The sequence below is a fragment of the Gossypium hirsutum genome, chromosome D08, assembly GCF_007990345.1.
Source record: "Gossypium hirsutum isolate 1008001.06 chromosome D08, Gossypium_hirsutum_v2.1, whole genome shotgun sequence".
In the NCBI taxonomy this organism is placed as follows: domain Eukaryota; kingdom Viridiplantae; phylum Streptophyta; class Magnoliopsida; order Malvales; family Malvaceae; genus Gossypium; species Gossypium hirsutum.
The window spans coordinates 61505513-61529663 of NC_053444.1; the positions used below are offsets into that span (position 1 = coordinate 61505513).

General features: G+C 34.1%; 1 protein-coding gene and 1 long non-coding RNA gene across 4 annotated transcripts; one reads left to right on the forward strand and one right to left on the reverse strand.

The window, feature by feature from the left end:
• Nucleotides 1-113: 113 nt before the first annotated feature.
• Nucleotides 114-3233, forward strand: LOC107934369 (uncharacterized). Its single transcript, XR_005916976.1, has 4 exons — nucleotides 114-486; nucleotides 602-668; nucleotides 1777-1854; nucleotides 2881-3233. It is a non-coding gene; the product is annotated as an uncharacterized lncRNA (long non-coding RNA).
• A 1663-nt stretch (nucleotides 3234-4896) lies between these two features.
• LOC107934397 (piezo-type mechanosensitive ion channel homolog) lies at nucleotides 4897-19838 on the reverse strand. 3 transcript variants are annotated; one of them, XM_016866819.2, is made up of 21 exons: nucleotides 19497-19838; nucleotides 18467-18547; nucleotides 17941-18100; nucleotides 17694-17851; nucleotides 16620-16776; nucleotides 16317-16503; nucleotides 15521-15636; nucleotides 14894-14978; nucleotides 14572-14787; nucleotides 14303-14477; nucleotides 13782-13910; nucleotides 13417-13590; nucleotides 13068-13301; nucleotides 10914-12467; nucleotides 8068-10556; nucleotides 7528-7923; nucleotides 7223-7381; nucleotides 6157-6666; nucleotides 5895-6048; nucleotides 5651-5795; nucleotides 4897-5487 (listed from the first exon to the last, which is right to left on the reverse strand). In XM_016866819.2, the coding sequence occupies exons 1-21, from the start codon at nucleotides 19543-19545 to the stop codon at nucleotides 5352-5354; spliced, it is 7464 nt and encodes a 2487-aa protein (XP_016722308.1). In that variant the 5' UTR covers nucleotides 19546-19838; the 3' UTR covers nucleotides 4897-5351. The 3 variants fall into 3 exon arrangements, with proteins under 3 accessions (XP_016722308.1, XP_040954598.1, XP_016722310.1); XM_041098664.1 differs by lacking the exons at nucleotides 17941-18100; nucleotides 18467-18547; nucleotides 19497-19838 and having other exon boundaries at nucleotides 16424-16503; nucleotides 17690-17851; XM_016866821.2 differs by lacking the exons at nucleotides 17941-18100; nucleotides 18467-18547; nucleotides 19497-19838 and having other exon boundaries at nucleotides 17690-17851.
• Between the last annotated feature and the right edge of the window lie 4313 nt (nucleotides 19839-24151).

Here is a 24151-nt window from a genome sequence, read left to right on the forward strand (position 1 = left end):
TAAAACAATATTAACAGCGTGTTTGGTTCGCCGTATTACCCAATCCATTACACCCCGATTCGGTGGCCCCACCCAATACGCCGTTTGGTTCACCGTTTACCGAATCGGAGTTTTTGCTATTCCTTACCTATTCCCTCAGCAGCTGTAATAGGGATTCCTGGGTTTTAGTTTGTAATGGCTATTCATCGTTTTCTTCTTTAATTTTGAGACCAAAATAGCCTGCCTTCTTCTCCCAAAAAATTTCCCATCGATTTCATATCCTCAAATCAAGCCAAATCGATTCACCTTCACGTTTTCACATCTTCTTCCAGCCAAATCGATTCGCCTTCATCTTCTTCCGGCCAAAGGTATGCTGACAGCCAAAGGGCTTCACCATTCTTCCAGTTCTTGCAGCGACTGAGAAACAGTAGCGGGAAGGGAGGTAATCTTTTTTTGCCCTCATCAAGCTTCATCCTCTCCGACGTTTCCCTTCCATTGATTGCAGAGGTAATCTTTTTACTTCTCTTCTTCATTGATTTTTCCCTCTTACGTTTGGGAACTTAAAATCGATTTTTGCCCTCAGCTCCATCTTCTCATACGTTTTTGCTCTTCATTTTATCAGGACCCAAAAATTTCATCACTTTCACATATTTGACCTTCCAGCACCGCCGCCTGCGCCTCTACTACCAGTGAGAATACCTTGTCTCCTTTCCTTTAATTTCTACGCTTCAGATGTTTATCTATGTTTCCCGATTATCCTAAATTTTTGTGTTTTTAATTTATTTAGTTTAAAATTTCGATTTAGTGCATTCCATTGTTTGAAATTGAGTTAGAATTGTCTTCTAAAGGCTGAGACTGATCTAATTAGCTTTTCATCACCTGATCAAAAGAGCAAAATTCTCTGAGGGACAAGGTTTTAGTAACATAAAAGGAGAAAGAATGTTAAAAGTCCTGGCATGCATAGTCATATATCATTTAAGTTTCATCTTAGGCCCTAAAGAATGTTAGGTCCTCTGACATGCTAAACTATTTCCATTTGATCAACTAGCATAGATGAATATGCAAAGAAGCTTTCTTCTTTTATGCTAAATTATTTCCATTTGTCACCATGTGCATGGTTTATGCTAATATCTTTTATCTTTTAAGTATAATTTAAATCTAGGGCCTTAACGTAAGGTAAAGTGCCCTATTATTTGAGTAGTTTTGTTGCTGCTTTTGTTGTCATTTAAAAATATGATTTCCAAAGGCAAGTATTAATATGACCATGGTCCTCTCCTGCTATTGAATTGAAGAAATAAAAGAAAAAGGAAAGTTTGACTTATGAGGACAGAGCAAGGCAGATTCTTAGAGTAACCTTTGGGTATATGCTCATGAGGATTTGTGTTGAAATATTGCATTCTTTAAGTTTTTTGTTTTGTTTCTCCCATAGAGCTCTCTAATTGAATGATAGCTTGGCTTTGGCTGCAAAATGAATCAAGCTATGGATAGGCACGTTTAATATTAAAGAGGTTTGCACAAAAAGCAAATCCTATCAAGTCTATTTCATTTACTGTTAAACTAATTAAATACTATATCAAAGGGATCTTAAATTTCACCAATCTTCAGCCTTAGCGCATGAGAGTTTTGTTACTTTAAGTCAATGACAAGGTGTCCCTATATAGACAGATAAACTAATATAGGGCAAAATGTAATTGACTATAAAACCTGTTTAGATCTCCTTGGATGTCTCCTCTTTTTCAAATGCAGCTAAAATTTATTGTCAATATTTACATCATCTTCCTCTTTTATATTTTGCAGATAGAGCCAATCCCAAGAGGAAATCTGCCTCCTGGTTTTGATCCTATTGAAGGTTGCAAGCTTATCAGAAAGGAAAAGGTATTATTTTCAAGATTTTCCCTTTTCTTTTTTTTCCTTTATTAAGCTGAGTGTGCACTACAATTTTAAAGCACAAGTTTGAATGAATTGCTTCTATTTTTCTTGTTTGTATTCATGTTACTTTGGTTATCCTTTGTTTTTCTTATCCTTTGTTATATTGTATCATAATTCAACATTATGTCGTTTACGTCGATTCAATATATGCCTTACATGTTCATTGTAAGACAGAATCTGTTCCCCGTTTACTATTTGGTTTTGTTTGAAACATATTTGTACCATGGGGTTGCGACGAAGATTCTATTTTCGTGTTTAAACCGTTTGCAACAATGTTTTCATTAGAGTAAGTTTTCATGTCTGCTGATAGAGAACAATTTGTAATATTTTCACTTGATGACTTGTTTACACCGTTGCTCGTACAAATCGTATATCGGTTTTATCTTATCATCTAGTATAGGTTTCAGCTTCTTCTATTGCAGCTTTCAGTTGCATGACCTTAGTCTAGGCCTATAGGGTTCTCACTTTTGTGGCATATTAGGCATGTTTTTTTCAATAGGCTGTTAATTTTCGAACTCGGATGAAGTTGGAAGCTATGAAGCTTTCTACATGTTCACTATGACACTGCACTATGGTCAGTTAGAACCCAATTCTGCTTCTTTGCTTGCTTTATATGCAGCTTGAAATCGCAATCAAGTTTGTCGTAAAGTTGCACCATGTTCATTCTTGTAGAATCAAACCTCTGTTCAATAGGCCTAGATAATTATCCTTTGTTGCAATGTTAGTGTCTTAAGGTTTGGGTATATGCTATCTGGTTTGCTTATCCCATGCAAAAACATGGTCTTATTACATTTCGCAGCATGGGATTCACATTCTGTTGCTTGTTCATGGATTATACTACCTATTTTTCAACCCGATTCTTATCATTTTTGTTCTTGCATCAATAATCAAATCAGTCTGTTAACATGCTCAGAACCCTTTCAATGCCACACTATGGGGTTGAAATTAATGCAGATGCAGATGCAGATGCAGATGCAGATGCAGATGCAGTCCTGAAAATCGTGAAGATGCCCGAGTCTGAAAGACTCAAGATAGCTACAGCAGCAAGGAGAAGAGCTAGCAGATTTTCGGAGCAAAGATTTTACGATGATCTCAAAGCCGCAATCCGACCAATTATATGCGGTTCTTCCTAGTTATAGGATTGCATTAGAAGATCACACTGACATAGAAAACAATAGTTATACTTGTTCTTGTTTATTGGGGTTCTTCACCCTTTCGATCCAATCATTAGAAAAAGCTTAGTTTAGATTTGTCAACAAAATAGATATACTCTTAATTTTGATTTGAAAACATACTTGAAGGAATTGAGGATCATGTTTGGTTCATTGGATTGCTCATTCAATTACTGCCCTATTTTAAGATCATCATTTTATAATTTTTTTTAAATAGAGTAATTAAAAAGTAAATTTACTAATAATTTAATAATCTTGACCGTAATTTACTTTATATTTAAAAATATTGTTTATAACATAAAGTATTGTTTAATATTAAAAACAATGGACTAATGTTAGAAAATGGTTTCAAAGGCACAAAATCAATATTATTATCGTACTAATATTGCAAACAATATTTAAATTTCTCTAAATTAAATGAAAAAATTAATATAAGAATATTGATTATTAAAAATTTTATTAAATTATATATTTTAATTAAAATATATTTAATAATAATTATGTTAAAATATGATTAAATTATTTATTATTGATATTAATAATCTTATTAAAATTTAATAACAATAACAATAATCATTTACCTAAACAAATTTCTGCTAAGGGTATTCTAGTCATTTTAGTTTTTTCCATTATGCTATTACACCTCTATTACATTCAACCAAACACAGGATTACTATTACGCCTCTATTCCATTACATTCAACCAAACAGTTGATTTGCTATTACACCTCTATTCCATTACACCTCTATTCCATTACACCTCTAATCCAATACACCTCTAATCCAATACAGCGAACCAAACGTGCTCTAAATATGTGGGTCTACTTCCGATTTGCTTTTTCAAGGAAGATGCCACAAGCTTCAGTTTTGTAATTTTTGTTTCTTTAATTTATAAATTACAGAGAGATAGAAGTAGAGTGATGGTTGGATACTCAAAAGATCCAAGCCTTCAGCCTTGATGATCAACACCACCAAGATTTCTTGCAAATTTCATGGTTTTGGTGTGATATTGTGGCCATTAGAGATGTAAAAAATGTTTTTTTTTCTTTTTCTCCAAAAGTTGATTTCATGAAACGGAAATAAATGTTTTACACATACAAATGCCAGTTACAATGAACAGTTGTACCAGACAAAGCCCCAAAAAGCAAATAACTTAATAAATCTTTATGATAAGAAAAAAAAAACCTTTTGAAAAAGTCTTCCTACCTAAATTAAAAATAAAGAAGAGATCTCAACAAGTTATGACGATTTTCTCAACCAATAACACTTTCAGCCATGAGTTTTTAAATAGTTCTTTACTCTCGTAGCAGTAGAAACATCTTTAACTTGAAATAATAGATGTAATAGAATCCCAAACATAATCAAATTCTTCCAAAAAGACTCAATAAATCATAAATTCACCACAAAACGACAAACTCCACAACACACAATCACCAAGTATTCTCATATAGATTGTACACTACAATTTAATAAAAATAATATGAAACCTCACATATCTTCAATTTACTCCTTTTTTGTGTGTGTGTGTGTGGACATAATATTAAACCTCAAAACTCAATAAATGTTCACACATAGCATGTTCCACATGGGCCATCTTTTAGCTTACTCACCCCTTATTGCAGTAGCATTTTGACAACAATTATTGAGATTTTTATAATTGGGTCAATTCATTGTATATTATATATATGTGCCTCTTAGTCACTTCTTAGTAAGGTCAATTCATATACATACAGACATAGCTCAAAGGATTATTATATATTCAAAAAATATAGTTTAAAGGAAAATGCTATTTGCCAAGGTATCCCCATTCTATCAAGTGGAAATATATATATCATCCTTGTATTAAAAATAGGCAGATGTTACAAAAGAATATACTCCCTTTCAACATATATTTTCCTTTTGCTGTTTTTAAACTGATATGGTACAAATTATGTACACAATCCCTCCCAAGAAACCTTTTCTACTCTTTAATATTAAGCAATGGTGCTTTTCTTTTAGACCAACCGTGAAGGACAAAGTTCAAATATAGCAAGAACCTGAATTGAAGTTCCATTTCATGGCTGTTTTGTTCATGTTTAGAGCAGTGTAGCATTTAGCATTTTCTCCAACATGGTAATCGAAGAGACTATGACCGCCATAAAGCTTCTTGGCCACCGAAGAAGAAGCACAAACCAATTTTCGATTGATTCCGGTATGTCCGTATGTTTTACTCAGCTTGTTTCGTGAATACCTGTGAAAACTCTTGCAACCGAAAGTGCATCAGTGATGGTGACTAGTCAGGTTTAGTGTACTCAAGTAGCATGTGCGGTGATCTGTAAATCTTCACTAGGGTCCAGTAAAGGACCTCTTCGACTCCAAGCTCACCCTCTGCTCTCGCAGCATATATATCCTCACAAATGGCTATCAACCTACATCAAAACCGGATAAACCGGATAAACGGGTGTAGGTGAAATAAGAAATGAAAGTATATGTTCTCCATGCTTTCGTCCTTTAGCCTTCGGCATAAGGAATTCTACCATAAAATTTTCTTATAAGGATGCATATATATATGTACGTGTATATATATATTACCTGTCACAGGAAGGCAGGTTTTCATACTGTATTCTCATTCTTAGGTCGGAGCATTGAAGCCTGATAAACCGGCCAACAGCTAGTACAAAAGTTATGTAGAGACCCCAAATGCTGAATTTGCTTAGTGTGTCTCCAAGAATACCCTCTGTTGCAGTATTGCAATATTAATCACGACGACAAAGAAAATCATAAAAAGTTGCTATCGAAATAAATATACAACAAAAAATAGTTTTCGAGAACTGACGTGGTGGAGTTTCTTCGGATACTACAACGGCCATTGGTCCTGTGAAACCTCCACAGTGAACCATATCAGATGAATTGATAATATGGAAGGACCACCACTCGAAAGTTGCTCGATTGATAACAAGATCTGCACTCACTAAACTAACTGAATTGACCTGTAGAATTTGGTTTCAAGTCAGTGATATATTATCAATGACAATAGTGGAAAACAGTAGTTAACAATGTATCATGGAAACAAAACCCGAATGAAAAGTGCTGTATACCTCTGGCTCAAAAGTTCTGACTTCACCAGAACCGGTAACACGGAAGTATCTTGAATAAAGATTGTATACCCTAAAGCCATTTGCAGAACCATTGAAAACCTTTTGAACATCAGATCGATCGGGAAGATCCTTAGGATCTAGAGGTTTTTCATATTTCGCAACTTCCTTGCCTTTTGGCCGATCCCTTGAAAGCAGCCAAGTAGATGTGATACCCATGTCCATATCCCAATCAAGGGACTGAATAAATCTTCTCTGAACCACATCGGGAACGAGCCACAAAGTACTCGCATCTGCTTGGCAGCATATCAATTGTATATCATTCTTATTGTAAGTGTCCAAATAATTTAGGGGATCTAGATTAGCATCGGAATTGAGCGTATCCCATGGGATCTTTTCACAGAGGGTAGTATGATACAAGGTCAACCTTCCACCAATGGTACTGATGTCTATTTGAAAAGTTGCATCTTTGATGGGGTTTGCAATATTTGTCGGATTGCCACTGCTGTACATCTGCAGAACCAAAGCAAAACAAAGTTATTGATGGATCGAGTTATAGAATGCTCCTTCCACCTAATCACAAGTAACAATATACCTAGACATTCATAGGTGTACATGACTTATGGTAAAAACATTAACGATGCCTGCAGGCCCACAAGTAACGATATACATTTTCCTCAATTTAACAATAGCAATCTACAAATTACAAAACCCCATTTCCCGACAAAAATACATGCACACAAGATATTAGTGGCAAATACATCCAAGAACATGGAGTTGTTTTATAATGCTTCAAGCAGAAAGTTGCCAACTCAAGTGTTTGCTTTACATATTCAGTGGTCCTGGACACCTAGAATATGCATGCACATGACTCACCATCCACATGGAAAATTACAAAGGAAACAGGTCCTAGCATACCAGGAATAAGAAAGAATAAGAAAATGCCAATTATCAAATGGAATTCCTTCTGAGAAAAGTTTCTCAAATGGTTTTTAGGTAATAAGTACTAGACATCGAAAAACATATCGTGCAAATAGTAGATCTGGTTAACGGTTATGAAGTCTCTTACCAGCATAGGAGCCCAGATGACACAAATTAGGATAAAGAACAGACATATCCCATTGCAGCACTTGGTCATTTTTGTTTGCTTTTCTCCTTGTTTGTGCTGAGCTCTATTCAACAAAGCATCGCATTTGACGAGGTACAGGCTTGCATTTATGTCTTCCAGCTAAGGAAAAAAAGTGACATGTCAGTTCTAAAAATCAACAAGAAACAATTCAATCAAAGAATCACTGCTTACTGAAAATCAAAACAACTATTCTTTATAAATAATAATAATAATAATAATAATAATAAAAGAAACTCTGGACTTACTTTGAGCCAGTCATACATGGTCAAAGATGTTGTTGTGCATGACCAATCAAGTACACATCGTAATTCATAAAGAAATGGCAGAGCCCGATAAAGTCTATAGCCTAAGTAATTAATTCGTGAGACCTCACTGGTCAAAAACTGTCGAAACAAGGTGCTTTTATGAGGAATTCCATGTCGGATTTGTACAGCCTGAAGTGCTAGAGAAACTGCTTTAGCAAGAAATATAGCACGCAGTACTAGCCGTGCAGCATGCTGGTCGGAAGGTTCCATTCGCCAAGCATACTGTGTAATCGAATATGTGAAGAGAACAAAATTGAAAAGGTAGAAAACAACTTTTGCCGTTGCGAATGAACAGAGATAAAGTATTCGATCAACAACAATCAAGAAAAAAATGATCTGCAAAAAAGAATATGACCCAGTTAGGATTAGATCACAGCATATCTAGCCTATAGTAGCCCACGTAAGAATGCAAAGAAATGACAACTAAGCCATTAGAAATAGTCGAGCAAAGTTAAGAAGAGAAATAAGAAATAAACTTACAATTAAGATTGTTACATATTCTACAGGAAATTGATCTTCTAGCTGATAAACATCAAGAAATTCACTCTTGTTCTTTATGACAGACTGGTAGAACATTGCAACTAGGAAAAACACAGTCAGATCAGCAACAAATATGTAAGCATACAGATCAAATTCCCTTTTTCCACCACCAATTACAGAGAGTATTTGGTATGGGAATCCCGTTGCTTCAACAAACCCAGCACGCTGTGCCCCAAGAATTTCTTTCGCCACATCAGCTGCTGGAGTTAGTGACTTGTACCAATCTGCTGAGGTACATCCTGTCAAGGGAGATGCATACACCACCTCAAAAACAATCAGAGCCACATTTGGGCTTTCTCGACTTCTTTCAAAGCTTTGAACCTGGACCCTACTAGCAAATGGACAATTACTAGGGATTGTTTGAGTACATCTCTCATCATGAACTAGCCTGAGCAGTTGATTCATTCCAGACTCAACCCTTTCTGGCTGAATCCCATCCTCTGGCCACAAATGAACATCCACCGAAACTTGAATAAAGTAAGGAGGAGTTTCCGCTCCCTGTATCAATGATTTCCAGTACCAGAAGAAGCTTCTAATTACCAGTTTCGCCGTATTTATTACAAATTGGAACAACTCTGATACCCTTTCACTCCAGCTATAGTTCACAAGAACCTCTTTTCTATAAAGAGAACTCCTCCTATGGGAGTTATAGTCAGTAGAGGGCATCCATTCACCATCTTTTGCACTTATAGAGCTTTGTAAGAGGGTAAATAAGTACACAAGAAATAGAGGCAACGAACTCACAACAAATGACGATTTGATTTCACGAGCAGGAAATCCTATTTCACGGAGCAGGTCTGACATGATACTCAATCCACAATGCTGGATTACAATTTGATACAGATACTGAAGCAACATATAAACTTCCGTGTAAATCAGCATGACAACCCAGAAGATATAAGTCGGACCTGTATTCACACATAGAGCATACAAGAAAAGAGCTGCAAGATACACCATAGATAGCAAACTGAAGTTCCAAAGAAAGACGAGGACAAACAAACAGTAGCACACAACATCGATATTAGACCACATCTGGGACCATATATGCCAAAAGATCCGCCCCAGCTGCAAACTCGTAGCATCAGAACTTTTATCAGATTGCAGAGAAGATGAACGGTTCAAATGGATATTCTGCATCTTTTGGCCCTCCATCTCATCAAAGGCCTCATCCTCAACAGATGAATGCTCATTCATATCGGAATCTTCTGGTGCAATGTTTAAGAAATTTACAAGGTTATTAACTGCCTGATTTCCAATAGACTGTACCTGGGAAACGCCATCACCGAGGAGGTGTACTGCAGAAATCAAAGGATGCTCCTTTGCTTGGTTTTTCCTACTTCTCTCTGAATCTAAAAAAGCACTATCAGCATCAGATTCAATTTCAGTGATCTCACAAGGTGCATATTCCATTGAATTCTTTGGAGATTCCACAACTTCAGGATTTTCTGCTTTCATATAAGCAGCATATGTGTGTGTTTCAGGGGGAAACACTGAATCTTGTTTATTAACTTGTTCTTGCTTCCAAAGAGAGCTTTCCTCTTTGTCAAGAGGCCCAACATCCCTATTTGAAGTAAGAGAAGTCCTCCTCCTCCGTAGGCCTTCATCGTCAGGAGAGACATCACCAAAAGTTGCAACAGAATTCATGCTATGGAGCTTTATTTGCAAGTTAAGCATCTCAGATTTCATCTTCTCCACTTGCAAGTTGCGTTGATGTTTCTTCTCCTCAGCTTCACGAATCTGTTGCAACTGTGCAGTTTTCCAAGCAGCTTTTTTCTCTTGCTCATGTACAATGGCACCAATTTGCTCCGCTTCAAGGTATCGTGACACATAATCAGACTCGTGGGAGGAAAACATATATGACTGAAGTGATACCAACATAAATATGACAATCTCAACAAGTGCGGATCTGGCAGTAATTCGAAACCCATAGTCATACTTGTAAAATCCAATGACTTCATATATGTAGCTCACAGTATTGCACTTTCCAGAACTAAACTCCCCCACGAAAGGTGATTGATAAGCAAGAGAAAGAACGATCACCACAAAGTTGTAGATACGCAAGAACTTGAATATTTTATTCTTTTTCTTGAGAATTTCAAGCCTCATCCGGAAAAAAACAAGAGCAAAAGCAAGATAACCCAGGTGAAGAATATCATACTCAAGAGTTCCAGTAATCAAAATCAATACAAGGACCAGGTCCAATAGATGGCAATAACAATAAAGCCTTACATAGTCGAGAAAGGTCCACATGCTTTTGGTTTCAAAAGAGAGATCTCGCCAAACAAATGAATTTTTACGTTGAGACAACATTTGCCGATATGTTGATGAACCTGAGAAATCAGACAAGTGATCTGCACGAAGCTTAAAACATGCCAGCAGAAAGACCAAGAAATAGCTAATAAGCATTCGGGGATCATCAATGATCAGTCCTGCAGGAAAAGGAGAAATTAACAGCAGATTAGTTTGAACCTCCATCATAGGCCAAAATTAAATAATGAATTGATAGATAACTATGAACCACTGACAGGAATAGACAAACTCTTCCAAGCATAAGCTAATTTAAGCTAAGTTAGAAAACAGTCTAAAATTGTTCAAATGCCCGTGTCAAATATACCAGACTTCTTGTAGAAATAAAAAGGATAAAACATGGCAAAGTAACCTAGACGATAATGCTAAAATAAGAATCATTAAGTCAATTTTCTTCTCCCAGTCAAAAGAAAAGTATAATAATTTGTGCAGTGCTCATCTGCCCCATTTAAGCAATAAGCAGATCCAGAGATTAATACCCAGCCAACAGCTCCTGCAATACTGAAAATATGAAGCCGAGCTTTTCCAGCAGTCATGGCAACGGATTTCAGACTGACTTGGCTTATTTTGATTCAGAGGGAACATACTCTTCCAGATGGCGAAATACTCGAGGATGAGAACAGAAGCAAACAAGAAGACAAGAACTGGCCATAATTTACGAATAATCTGCCGATTCAAAAGAATACAAACAGCAAGCACTGCAATATATAGCATAGAGATGGCATTCAACAAAGCAAAACTTGCGAGAAGCAAAGCAATCATGTTAATCTCCAGGCCATAAAGGCTAAACATGTTCTCTATCCAGAATTTCAAATATATTTTTAAGAGAGCCTTCTGTGTTTCAAATCTCTCTTTCCTTAATGCAAGGATTCGCTTCTTGTTCCACTTATGACTCTCCTTGGTGCTTCCCCAGAAATATCCAAATGAAAATTTTCTCACACCATTAACCTCAAAACCTCCTGCTGCTTTGGAGGACCCATGATGAGGTGCTTGAGAAAAAGCACTGCTCAAAGATGACCATGAATTGATTGCTGCTCTGTCTTGTCTTATAGGTTCTGTCCCAACACTAGAAGATGGCTTATCTTCCCCATTAGACATGTAGCCATTGGTGTAGTTATCCTCTGCTGGTAAAAATAAAGGACAGGGCTCTTCCCATTTGCCTTTGTTTGAAATACCACTTGGCATATTATCCATCCAACGGAAAACATTGTACTGAAGGATGCATGCAGAAATTACCAGAACCTTTCCTCTCAAGCCCGATTCTATACCCCAAAATCCTGGCTCATATGTACAAATACCCAAAAAGAGCGACAAATCAGAATGCTTTTGCCCTGGAAACATTTCAGCTTGTTTACCCCACATCTGAAAAAGATACTCTGATGTAACCAGAAATCCTGTATAAACTAAGAATGATTTGGATGGGATTTGAGAAGCTTTAGGTAAAGTTGAACATATGACAAGGCCAAGTAGATACAAGAATCCAAAAGCACAAATTGGAGATAAAGATGCATAGAATAATGAGACAAACAGGACCTTCTGGCTGTGCCAAATCAGAAACCGCTTGGCAAAGCCAAGGATCCCAGAACCTAAAGGATTGGGATGGTAAGTTTGGTTGTACTTGCTCTGCCTCCTTTCATAGCTATAAAGTTGCATCACAATTAGAACAGCTAGAGATTGCCAAATATTATCCAACAATGAAGCTTCAGGATCATAACCCAAATAAAAATAGAGATTTATAAACCCAGAGAGCCAAATCTTAAAGCTGGTAAAACTGCTTAAGCTATAGATAATAATGAACACCATAATTGCATATATTTTTAATGGAAACCATAGGCGCCTTTTAGTTCTCTCAACAAGTTGTCTTCCAATAATCCAAACAAGGAGAAGGAAGATGTATCCAAATGATATATAGTTGGGTGTCACCATGTATACTGTGAGAAGAATAGTCAGCAAAGCAATGTAGGTTCCACATGATCGATATATTGATAAAAACTTCTGCCCAATTTCGCTAAGGAATGATGCTATCCTTCTCTCTGAATAACATTAAAACAAACAAGTAAAAAAATGCTGTCAATAGAAGTTTAGCAGTAGAAGCAGTAATGGAAATATTGATAGACAAATGAGTAACAGAAACAAAATACTATAAGAAACAAAATGGCTTAGATACAGCTATCTTGAACATTCCTAGAAGTCCAAATTCATAAGAAAGCAGACATCTCATTGTGGCCTAAGGTCAGGCTAAGAACCAGCGATAAAATAATCAAAAAGTATTTACAATCATGTCTAGATCCATAAAGCCTGCACATCATAGCAGGATGATACCAACTTGTTCTAGGTTTAGTGTGCTATAATATTTGAATAAAATGTAAGGCATGAAATTTATTAAATGGCTCTCTACCTAGAATGCAAGTACAGACAAAAAAACAGTCGATTTTACTACCAAGTTCCCCATACCTGATGAACATAACATTTCGACATTCATTTAAAATAAGCTAAAATATAGGACTACCTATCAAAATAATTTTAGCATTTGCAACTAATAGTGGAAAACCAAACTTTTTTTATAGGTATTTTCTTTTTCAATTTTAACAGCCAAATTTGGACAGAAATTTTGACATGCATAGAGATTATACCATAAGAAGGATTATCATGGTAGTAGGAGGCGCTTGGAGATGCATAGACTGACAAGAGGACAGACTTGTTCAGACCAGCTCTCAAGATGCTAAATCCAACAGGAGGGCTAGGGGTGTGCTGCACAATTGCTGAGAATGAAAATAGCATCTCAAACCCATGGTTATGGACTGCACAGAAGCAAGCAAGCAAAGCTATTTCCAGAAAGTTCAATGAACTGTTATGTTTATGGAGACCTACATCAATTCAGAGAAGATTTAGTTTCTTTCTCTTTCCAGGGCAAGGGTAGTTCATTAATAGCCATAATCATGACATATAAATGAAATTAGATAACACAAAGCAAATACATACCCAACTGCGACATGATTTCCAAAACAATGGAGCCTTTTTGCTCCAAAGCATTAGAGATCAAATCGATCTGAAGAAGGTACAATAATGCAAAGTGAGCTTCACAAAGAAGAATCAGAGACTGACGAATCTTTCTGCTGATGTTATGGCTCAAAAGATAGATCAAAAAGAAAACCACTGAAGCAGAGGAGAAAGAAACACATAAAGCCAATTAGAAACTGCTATGGATAAACTCACAGTAATAATACAAATTTGCACTTGCTTATGTGAATTGTACAAGAACATTGGACAAAAATCCTTATGCTAAAGGAAAATTTATAATTATACTTAACTAAGAACTAAAGCCGACAAGGTTTAATAGAACATACAATAGACAGCATGGATTAATCCGGGTTTCATTGCTATGATAAATATCAGTGCAAGCATGATAGCTCGAGAACATTTGCGCAGTCCCCATGCAATTGTAGCCACAATGAACACCTTGGTCTCTCCATCCACTGCAAACAAAGGACACGAAGAAGCAATTATATAGATTAAAAAGTAAAATTACCACCCTTTTGTACCCAATATCCGTAAATGATCTTAAAATAGATAAGAGAAGCAGTCTAAAGCAATGCCAGAGTAGTAGATATACGAGAAAATAATGAGTTTTATGTGCTGTCAGAAGACAGAAAATCAAAATTAAATCTTAAAGATATCTTAAAATAAAAAACTAACTCTTCAAGCTCACTGTTGTAAGATAGAAATCTAACTCCCTAAATGCACAATCCTAGAAATATATCCCTTCTCAGGATTTCTAAAGATATATTCCAAATCCGACCTGATGACAGTCCTCAAAACGCAGATGCCAAGAAAGAAGTCTGTAGCACTCAGAATATATAATTCATACCTTCCACAGCAGAGTTGTTCGATGATAGAGCGTCCTCATCAGATAAATAGAGGAAAACAGAATTATTTACAAGATTCCCCAAAGCAACCAAAATTCCAAGACAAAATTGTGCAAGCAAAAAAAATCCAGGTATGGGATAATGCCAAAATCCAACCATCTCCCAAATTTCCATATCCTGCATGAGCCCATATGTTGATGAAAACATAAGAAAAAAGAAATCTGAACCATTTGAATTTATGAAATGATGAATTCGCAAAAGAGAGGAGTACCTTCCCAAAATTCCTATTCAAGAAAGCAAATGCCACATTGAATATATAAGTGCTTACAGCCCACAAAAGAATGAAGACAAGGAGAAGCCCATTTAACCGGTGCAAACGGAACAGGGAAGGAAATGCATACACAATGTAGCCAACATATGCAAGTAGCCCAAAAGCACATATACTTGCAAAATGGAAACTCCAAAAGGAAAGAGCAAACAAGGATACCTGTCAAAATTTCCACAGACAATTTACATATATATCTTAATATTGATAAAATTAGAGAAAGACCCATAAGATTATAGCAACATTTAGTAAAAGGTAGCAATCATACTGGAAAACCGTAAGTGAAAAAGTTGATGGTAAAAGTCCGGAAAGCTGTCCCTCGTAGTAAAACATTGGTATGCCTTACACCAGATCTGGAGAATTAGAATAACTCATTACAGAACTCAAAATAACCTATCAGTTAAAGAATGGACCCTTTTGTTTTCTAAAAAATAAAAGCAGAAGCATAAATGATACATGAACATCATATACAGTGTGCCAGATCCAAAACAAACATTATGGTGAAAAGAAAAAGTTAATTAAAATGAGTGCTCGTAATTAAAATAATTCTTAAAAGGAGCAAATTGAATCAGTAATTTGATCATGTTCGGTATCCTCTCACTACTGCTTTCTTCAGGATAGCTCTATTAAACATAGAAAAGCATGATCAAAATAGTAAAGTGTAGATAAATACACTTAGGTTAAGAATAAGAGAAGTTTCCAGGATATAGCAGTATAAATAGTTATTTGGATAAACTATTTCCAGATTATAGGTGCAAGAAATGAATTAAATCCATGGATAAATCAAGTATCCTAGAGTTTGCAATTTATGGTGTGTATAATATTTTGCCTCTTTTTAAGAATTAAAAGCATATAACAAGGGAAGAATCAGAAATAATATAAATAGGTATGTTACCTTGATTCACGAATGAAGAATGAATGCTTTGAAGGAAGTAGTTGCTCTGTCAAGCTACTTTCCCGCGTGGACATGATAAAATCCATTTCCTCCAAATCACATTTGACGTAGGATAGCTGCAGTACAAGACAGAATATTTAAATAGAAGAAACAGACACCAAGACAAAAGCAGTACAGAAATATTTTAAAAACCAAAAGAACACAACACATAAATAAATAAGATATTTTCAAAATATTGTCATATTATGTCTTACAAGTAATCCAAAACTTCAGGTATTGCTAAACAAAACTTAATGACGACCATAAATAAATTCACAATAGACATGTACTAAGCATATACATAGAGCTGCTCTAATCTTGTTCTCAATTATATTATTTCTTTATAATTAAATTAACTTGTTCAAAACTATTAAGAACATATATTATATAAATATGTGGTTTCCAACTAGGAAGCTCTCAAATTTTCAACTGCAATTTCATTGAGCAAATTGAATAAAAATTGCATCCAGAATGGCAAAAATGTCATCAATCTCCAAAGTCTAGTTTGCAACTAAATACTTCATATCTGTCCGGGAAAATTTTCTTATAGAAAGAAAACACTTCAAACCATCTTAAATTAGTAATATGGGGAAAAGACTATTAGATGGACAAATGTCAGACACAGGAAAGACTCAAATGAAGTCAATTTCATAATATAAGATTCTAGGAAGAGGGAAGAGTGTATTGCATTTCATTTAAAGGTTCAGCTAAAATCTTTAAACAGAATCAGACCTATAGTAATAAAACTAGTACATACCATGATGTAAAAAAGTACAAGAGAAACAGAAGAGAAAATTTCAGTCCACTCAGATGTTGAACATATTTTGAATAGACCAACAAAATCAGCTATCCACTGTAACATACTTGAGAACTCTATAGGGAGTTGATACACATAAAGCATGAAAATGCTGAAGCCTGCATAAAACTGGAGAGCCTTCCACAACCTTGACAAAAAAGAAACAGAACATAAGCTACTAAAAACATTAACCAATGATAAAATCAAATTCATTGACAAAGAAAATGAAATAGAACAATGTACAAAGAGTCAAGAAGCAATCACCTGAATAGTCCTAGAAAATTGCTAGTCAAAGACCAATCCACTAGCCCAATACAGCTTCCAATGAAAAATGGCAGAGAAATCCACGAGGGATGGCTAATTCCCACAACCAGCTGAATAGCAGGTAGAAGCAAACAGGAAGCAACTTTAAGATGGGAACCTTTCATGAAATAAACAATGGAAATAATTTTATATCAGTTTCAATTTAAACATGACTACCTGAGGTAACAAGTAAATTAAAAAACTCAATTAAAATTTTAAGTTCAGAAGCTGAAGCAGAATAAAGATTAAGAAAGAAATGTTTAAGATAGTTTTAACTTTTCTTTCTTTTTCTATAGTGTCCGAGGCCAACAAAAGTACCAACTTATTGTCAACGGCATAGACTTAATGGGAATTGAAATTTATATATAAAAGTTATAAAGCTGACTGCAATGCAGATAAGCAACGCGATCATTTCAGTTGGCTAACCACCGAAATAGCAAACTACCAGGCATACACATTATATGTTATTAATGCAGTCTCTGCATACATTGGATATTACTAAGTTGGCAAGGATACAACTCAATACTGCATGAAACACAAAGCATTTGTTCGCAGAGAAAACTCAACTGTCTGTTCTGTTACCACATGAAAACCCTTGACTAGATTGACAAGAACTATAAATTGAATATGAGGCAAAATAATGCTTTAGAAGTTCTAGTAGCTAACTTATAAGCTTTAAGTAGGCTACAGAGATCAATAATTTCACCTCCAATCCACAAGGCCCCAAAGATCACAAGAGAAATATTCCACTGGTAAAAAATGTGCTATCATTGACACAAAATGAGAAGAGAATAATAAGGCTTCACTGCTGCTTTAGAAGAGGGACAATTGGGGGAAGAGTGTTGAACTTGATTTAATTCATTTAACAAAGTGAATAAAATCAGCTCTAGTTCATATCCTCTGCGTGCAATGAGTTAATCCTAAAACATGCATATAGGATTGCTAAATGGATCCTGTTTTGGGTGGGGAGAGTACATAGTGCAACAATATCACTACATAAAAAACAATTAGAAAAATAAGGAAATACTTACAAACCTAATTGTTCAACAAATGTTAAGAAATGACCCCAACAAGTATACCGCCACGGAACAAGACCGAATCTGTTCCCATGTATATCAAGCAATGCAACTACTAGCACTAGAAGTTGGGTAACCAAAAAATAGATCACAGTGGGAGATCTCCAAGACTGGATTCTGCAAAAGCATGGCCAAAGGGACAAACTGTCAAAATATGCAGAGACTGAAGGAACAGAAGAATTAAAGAAAACAAAATATATCCTCACATCATAAAACCAATTAGCTTGAGCCACCAAGCATCTCCTACACTCTGTTTATAGCCTCCAACAGCCCATATAACAAGATATGCAACTTGTGAAAGAAAAACAAGTAGGGAAAAGATGATAACAGGCCACAGTAACAAATATTTCCTCCTGAAACGAAATCCTACAAGAAAGTAATCCTGTGTTACTTTATAAGAAATGAAAACAACTTCAAATAAAACCATTAACATAACAATAATCAGAAAAAGAAGTTAAACTTATAAAAAATGCAAGAAGTCAAGAAATATCATAAACCCCTCTTCTAATTTTCTTATAGACTCGGGGTTATGTAACATTAACGGCTGCTGAATTCTACAATCAGCAATTAGCAAAGTTCATTAGATTCGTACAGCAAAATCTAAAGCACCAACGAGATAAAAGTCGTAAGAAAAAACAATGAACAACTGAGACCCTGCTGAATTATGGAAAATTAGAACTACAGAACTGCAAAGATAAAGCAAAACTTTACCAGAAAATCTTCATCACTTACCTATTTTAGGTGCAGTATACTGAATGAGAAGGAAAGCGATCAAATCAACAAGAGAGATCAAACTCCAATTGAGCAATGAAGCTTCAAGAAAGACAGAACAGGTAAAAACTATTAATTAATTGATGGCAGAGCATATATGTATTTGTATATGCATACACACGACAAAAAAATGCAGTTTCAAACAGTAACTCATAAAAGAAATAAATGATCTCAACATCAGTAGAGAATTTTTCTTGCTGGGAGTCTTCTATGTAGAGCATTCTGTAAGTTATCCATTTACAGGTCTCTCAACTTATAAATTTTAAAATTAACACTCTATGGCACTCTGCTAAAACCATGCCCCGAAGCTCATTAACAAACCAACCTGTCCCTCACCAAAAAGAATACCAATGAAGTTTTCACTTTTCAAGTGACTTTTAACTGCAAAATCCCTTCTACCCTTCTCACCTTATCAGGTTCCAAAATAACAAAGACTGGATGATGTCCTGTGTCACAAGCTAATTTTAACTAGGTTCAGGTACCCAGGAATTAGATTTTTACAGTCTCAAAAACTTGAAACTTACAATTGATACTGGTCTAGTTCAAGAATGACCCCTTGAAGTGAATTTTCCAAACAATATATGAAAAGAACAGAAGGTTGCATATAAATGCAAAGACTAGTGTTCCCATCATGAACTCATGAGCAGTAAACAAAATCCTTACTCTTAAACAGCAGCTTGGATGATAAAAAAAAAGGGTCATTTAGACTCTCCTCAACTTCCTAAGACACTCCCTTATGGAATTTGGACTTGGTTATTTCTCTATGGGGAGATAGCATAGCTCAAATTATACTGACAAACACGAGCACTCTAAGACATAGCTCAAACAATGCATAGATAAAGCAGATTCCAACAGACAACCAACACCACTAAATGAATTTCTAATTAAAAAAAGGGGGGAAATGAAGCAAAAAAGAAAGAAACCCGGAGTCTTTATATAAGTTTATAAGGGATGAAATTGAAAGTAGAGGGTATTAAGAAACAAAGCATACCTGTGAGAAGCAGCAAAGGCAAAGCAAACCCAATTAGGAAACTCCCCATGAGATTAGCACTTGAATTCCACCAAAAAACCAGATCGATTCACAGCAAAAACACAGAATCCGTTCATGGGTTTTCGTTTTCCATTAAAATCAACGAAAACCCATTTCACATCAAATCAAAAATTTCCTCCTAAGCAAACGAAAAGAGGAAATTTTTGACCCCAAGAATGGAAGTTCGGGTCACGTGTTTTTCAGCAAAAGAGGGAATAAATTAATAAAAATAAGAACGAAATTAGCTATGGGTTTTACTTAAGTACAAAACCAAATTCGTCAAAATCTGATGTCTTGAAGTATGTATTAAGGAATTAAAATAACAGTGAGGTTGATTTTATATTATCAACATAAAAAAATGATTTTTTTATAAAAGGAAAATATGGCTTTACCTTATCTTCTAGAATATTATATAACTCAAGATATTTCTTTTTACCCGCGCAATGTTGCGGACGGAAAATATCTTTCTACCATATTTATTTATTTTGTTACATATAATTAGAGTCAAAAAAAATTAAAATTCGATTAGTTATCGAATCAATCAAATCACTAATTTATTTAATTGAATTAAATAAATTATTAAAAATTTGATTTGCGTTTGAATTAATCGATTTATATTAGTTTCTAAATTTATCTATTCAATTACTTTCTTTGAATTGGTATCCTAATCGATTATCGATTCGATCAGTCAATTTATCTAATTCGATTCAAATAATCTCAATAAGGCTAAATGAATATAAAATTTAGATGATAAATAAAAATGGTAAATATTGTATATGTATAAATGAAGGATTAAAAAAATCAAGCAATGAAATATGAAAATATTTTTTTGAAGAAATAAAAATCAAAGTGTTGGTTTTGATGAAAAGGTTATCAAAATAAAAATGGAGGTTTGAAATTTTATATTTTAGTCACCCTTTCACTAAATCATTAAAAGAATGTTAATGTGACTCTTTTTTTATTGAGATAAGAACAAGTTTAGCATTTATAACTTTAGCTCTATTTTTTTTATCACTTTGGTATTTAGTTAAATTGTTATTTTTACGAAAAAGTTGTATTGTACCATTAAGACTATTATGTTGGCATCGTTAAAGTTCTAATGGTTCAATCAACTTTTTTGTCAGAAAAGAAGAAGTAATTCGATAAATTTTGAAAGATTGAATCAAAATGATTAAAAAATTAAGACCAAAATGACAAAAAGGATAAACACATTGAGCTATTTGTCGTTATACCAAAATTTTATTCAAGGTTAATAAAATTTCATAAATAATTATCGAAAATTAAATAAAAGCTATAAATTATATCAATTGCTATAAAATTACACAAAAAAGTTACCAAATTCAAACAAATGTTATGGATACTAGATTAAGATTATATCATCATGCGAATTTTGCAAAGTATTTCACAAATTGTTCTGGTTCAAACAACCTCAAGGAAGCCCTATAAATGTTGATCATCTTTGGGCACCACATAACCTTTATGTAGTAGTTGATCTTGGAACTAAGTTTTGGGGTCTAAGTAAAATTTTCAAATATTTAGGAGTTTATAATAATATTTTTTTAAAAATTGAGGTTTAATTAAAATTTTTTAGGAGTTTATAATAATATTTTTTTAAAAAATTGAGGTTTAATTAAAATTTTGTGAGATTAATGACAAACTCAAAAAAAATTAGAAGAGCTTAATTAAAAATTTCAAATAAATTAAAATACATAACGAAAATTTCAATACAAAAATGAAAATAGAAATTTTCAAAAAATTTGGAGATCAAAGCTCCCTTAGCCTCCATTACGGTCCGCCATCGCCTTTATGGTTCATCAGTTCACTATTTGGAAGAGTAAGATGTATAACGTGCTTATTAAGTTCATACTGAACACTTATATTAATTATAATCATTTATCAATGGTTACAAATATTGAAAATCAAGACCAATTAACCATATTGAACTAAGATTCTTCGGGCTTCATTAAGTTGACATTTTTTGTCATTCTTTCCTTTGTTTTCTTGATATATTCATCGGATATTTCATTGATATTCAACCCCAAACCTGTAAGCACTAGTCTCGAATCATCAGGTCGGACCGGTGTTGTCGGTTTCGCCGTGGCAAATCCATTGCCTGCCTCTCCACTGGCTACAGGGATGATGATCTTTGGGCTGCCTATACTATTTCGCAATGAATTCTCCTTACCCGAGGGGTCAGGGACCGACAAACCGAACTTGTCAACGGTAGGCCGATCATCCAACTCTTCTGTTTGCTTAAACAAAATCTTAACTGTAGGATCTGAACCATCATCCTTGGCTTGGCTTGCCAGTGGTTCTTGTACTTCATTGCTAGCAAATTCACCTAGTGACCCTTTACCAGTTGAACCCTGAGTCATGGTGTGACCCAAGGTTAACCATTTCAAGCCTTTACGAATGAAGTTGAAGAGCCTATGGCAAATGCCAAATGGCTGATCATCCTTTCCCTTCTCCTCCATTGCCTTGGCTGAAAATAAGTGGAAAAGAATCGCTATTTGAATGATTCTAAACTTGGAGTTCAAACAAATGAAGAAAGAAAGAATGAGATTTTCCATGGAAGGGAGGGAAGTAATTTAATGGATTCTTGGAATAAGGGGGGAAATTGTACTTTCCTTGAAGTCAAGTTTTATTCCAAAACAGCAACAAGAAACATCGAGGGGAATTGGTGATTGGTGAATGTAGTTGATGGAGAGATTAAGATACAAAGTGAAGTGAAGCTTCTTCTTCTTTTTTTTAGCAAATATGCTTTGTGAAATTACTCGGAGATAAGATATTCTTTCTACACTTGATGTAAACACATTTATGGAATAAAGTTGATCAAGACTTTTGATATATGTGCATGAGTCTCGTGCATATTCAATCAACAATGACATGTCACCAGTGAATTTTATTTAAATAAAGTTATTATTATCTCCACTATTTTATTATGCACACCAATAATGTATAAAATCTATACACATTAAATATAATTCATATATATTATTAATGCAATTTAAGAATCTTCCACTGGCACTTCAATTAGAATATGCATATGCATAAATTTTTCTTCACATGCATATATATATATATATATATATCTGTGTGTGAATGGCTATTTATATATAGAAAAAGAAAGAAAGAAAGAAAAAGCATAGATTCCTAAGGGGCAGCATTAAGGAAACTAATGGGTGTCTGTTTCACATGAAAAGAGAATATCAACTTTCATCTACAACTTTGGGAATCCTTTCCTAATGAAAGAAAATCATAACATAAAAATAAGTGAAGGGATCGGATATGGTGAGGTTTTTTGATTTGGTGTTTATTGTCGTATACTCGATTTTAATAGCCCAAACCTAGAAGCATATGATTAAATTTACTAAAATTTAATTACAATTAATTGAACTCTTTTGATTGATTTAGTAGTTAAGGGTTGCTCACTTAGAGAACTCACTCGAGTTTAAACTTGTGGAGGGGTAATGGTAGGCCTTTATATGGCCAGCTCTTTTCTGGATGTTGTGTGTGCGTGTGTAGTGTGACAGCTTCTAAAATTGGCATAATGATAACTTTAATTCTCAACGTTTATATATGTGTCAATTTATTTAGTCTTGATTCTAAAATATCTAACCCTCAACATTTACACATTGTATAATTTGGTTTTTTTTTTTTTGCTTTTTATAATTGGATAACCATTTTGTGATTTTTTATAATTGGGTGACAAAAAAGAAATTTACTAAGTTGGGTGACTACAATATAGTTTACCCTTATAATTTTACATTTGTCTAACCAACAAATTGGGTTACTTAGTTTAGGGTTGAGTAAGAAAATTGAGAAACTCGAAATTTGATTTGAACCAATCCATTTTATTCGGTTCGATTTGGTTTCAGATTGATGTTATCACTCATATCTCACAATTCAACTTGTGTTCAATTTGTCCGCATGAAACCCACTTTGTTCAAATCAAACCAAATGAAAAGAAAACCATATTTAAATGAATAGTAGTGATAGACTAATAGATGGATTATTTCGATATCTATATGGCTAGTTCATTTAACCCAATTATTATTATGTTGTTAAAAAAAACTAAATATAATCATACAAAAAGTTAAAATTGTTTAAATGTTTCAAACAAAAAGTTTATATATTAATGTAAGATCATTTATTGAATATAATAGTTATGATTATAAGCACAACTATAATTTTAGTAAATTAGTTTATAAATTTTTATAATAATTTATTCATAAAAGAAATTATTCACAAATTGTCAACAGAATATATTTGATAGTTATGAATTTAATCGATTATATGACATATTGCAATGACTCAATTATAAATAATCGAAGCTAGCAACTAATGAAATTAATTTTAAAAAAATGATACAATAAACATTAGGTATATGAATGATTTATATGTTAACTTTCTTTTTAACAACTTCAAATGATTATCAACTTAATAGCTTAACTTAAAATGACTTTTTTAAGTGAGTATAAATATAAAAAATAGTACACATGAACTTTCATCCAATGTATAATATGATATATGAATTTAGATTTTGTGCAGTTATACACATGAAACTTTGATCGTGGATCAATTTTATGCATAGAACTTTGATTTTGATTCAATTA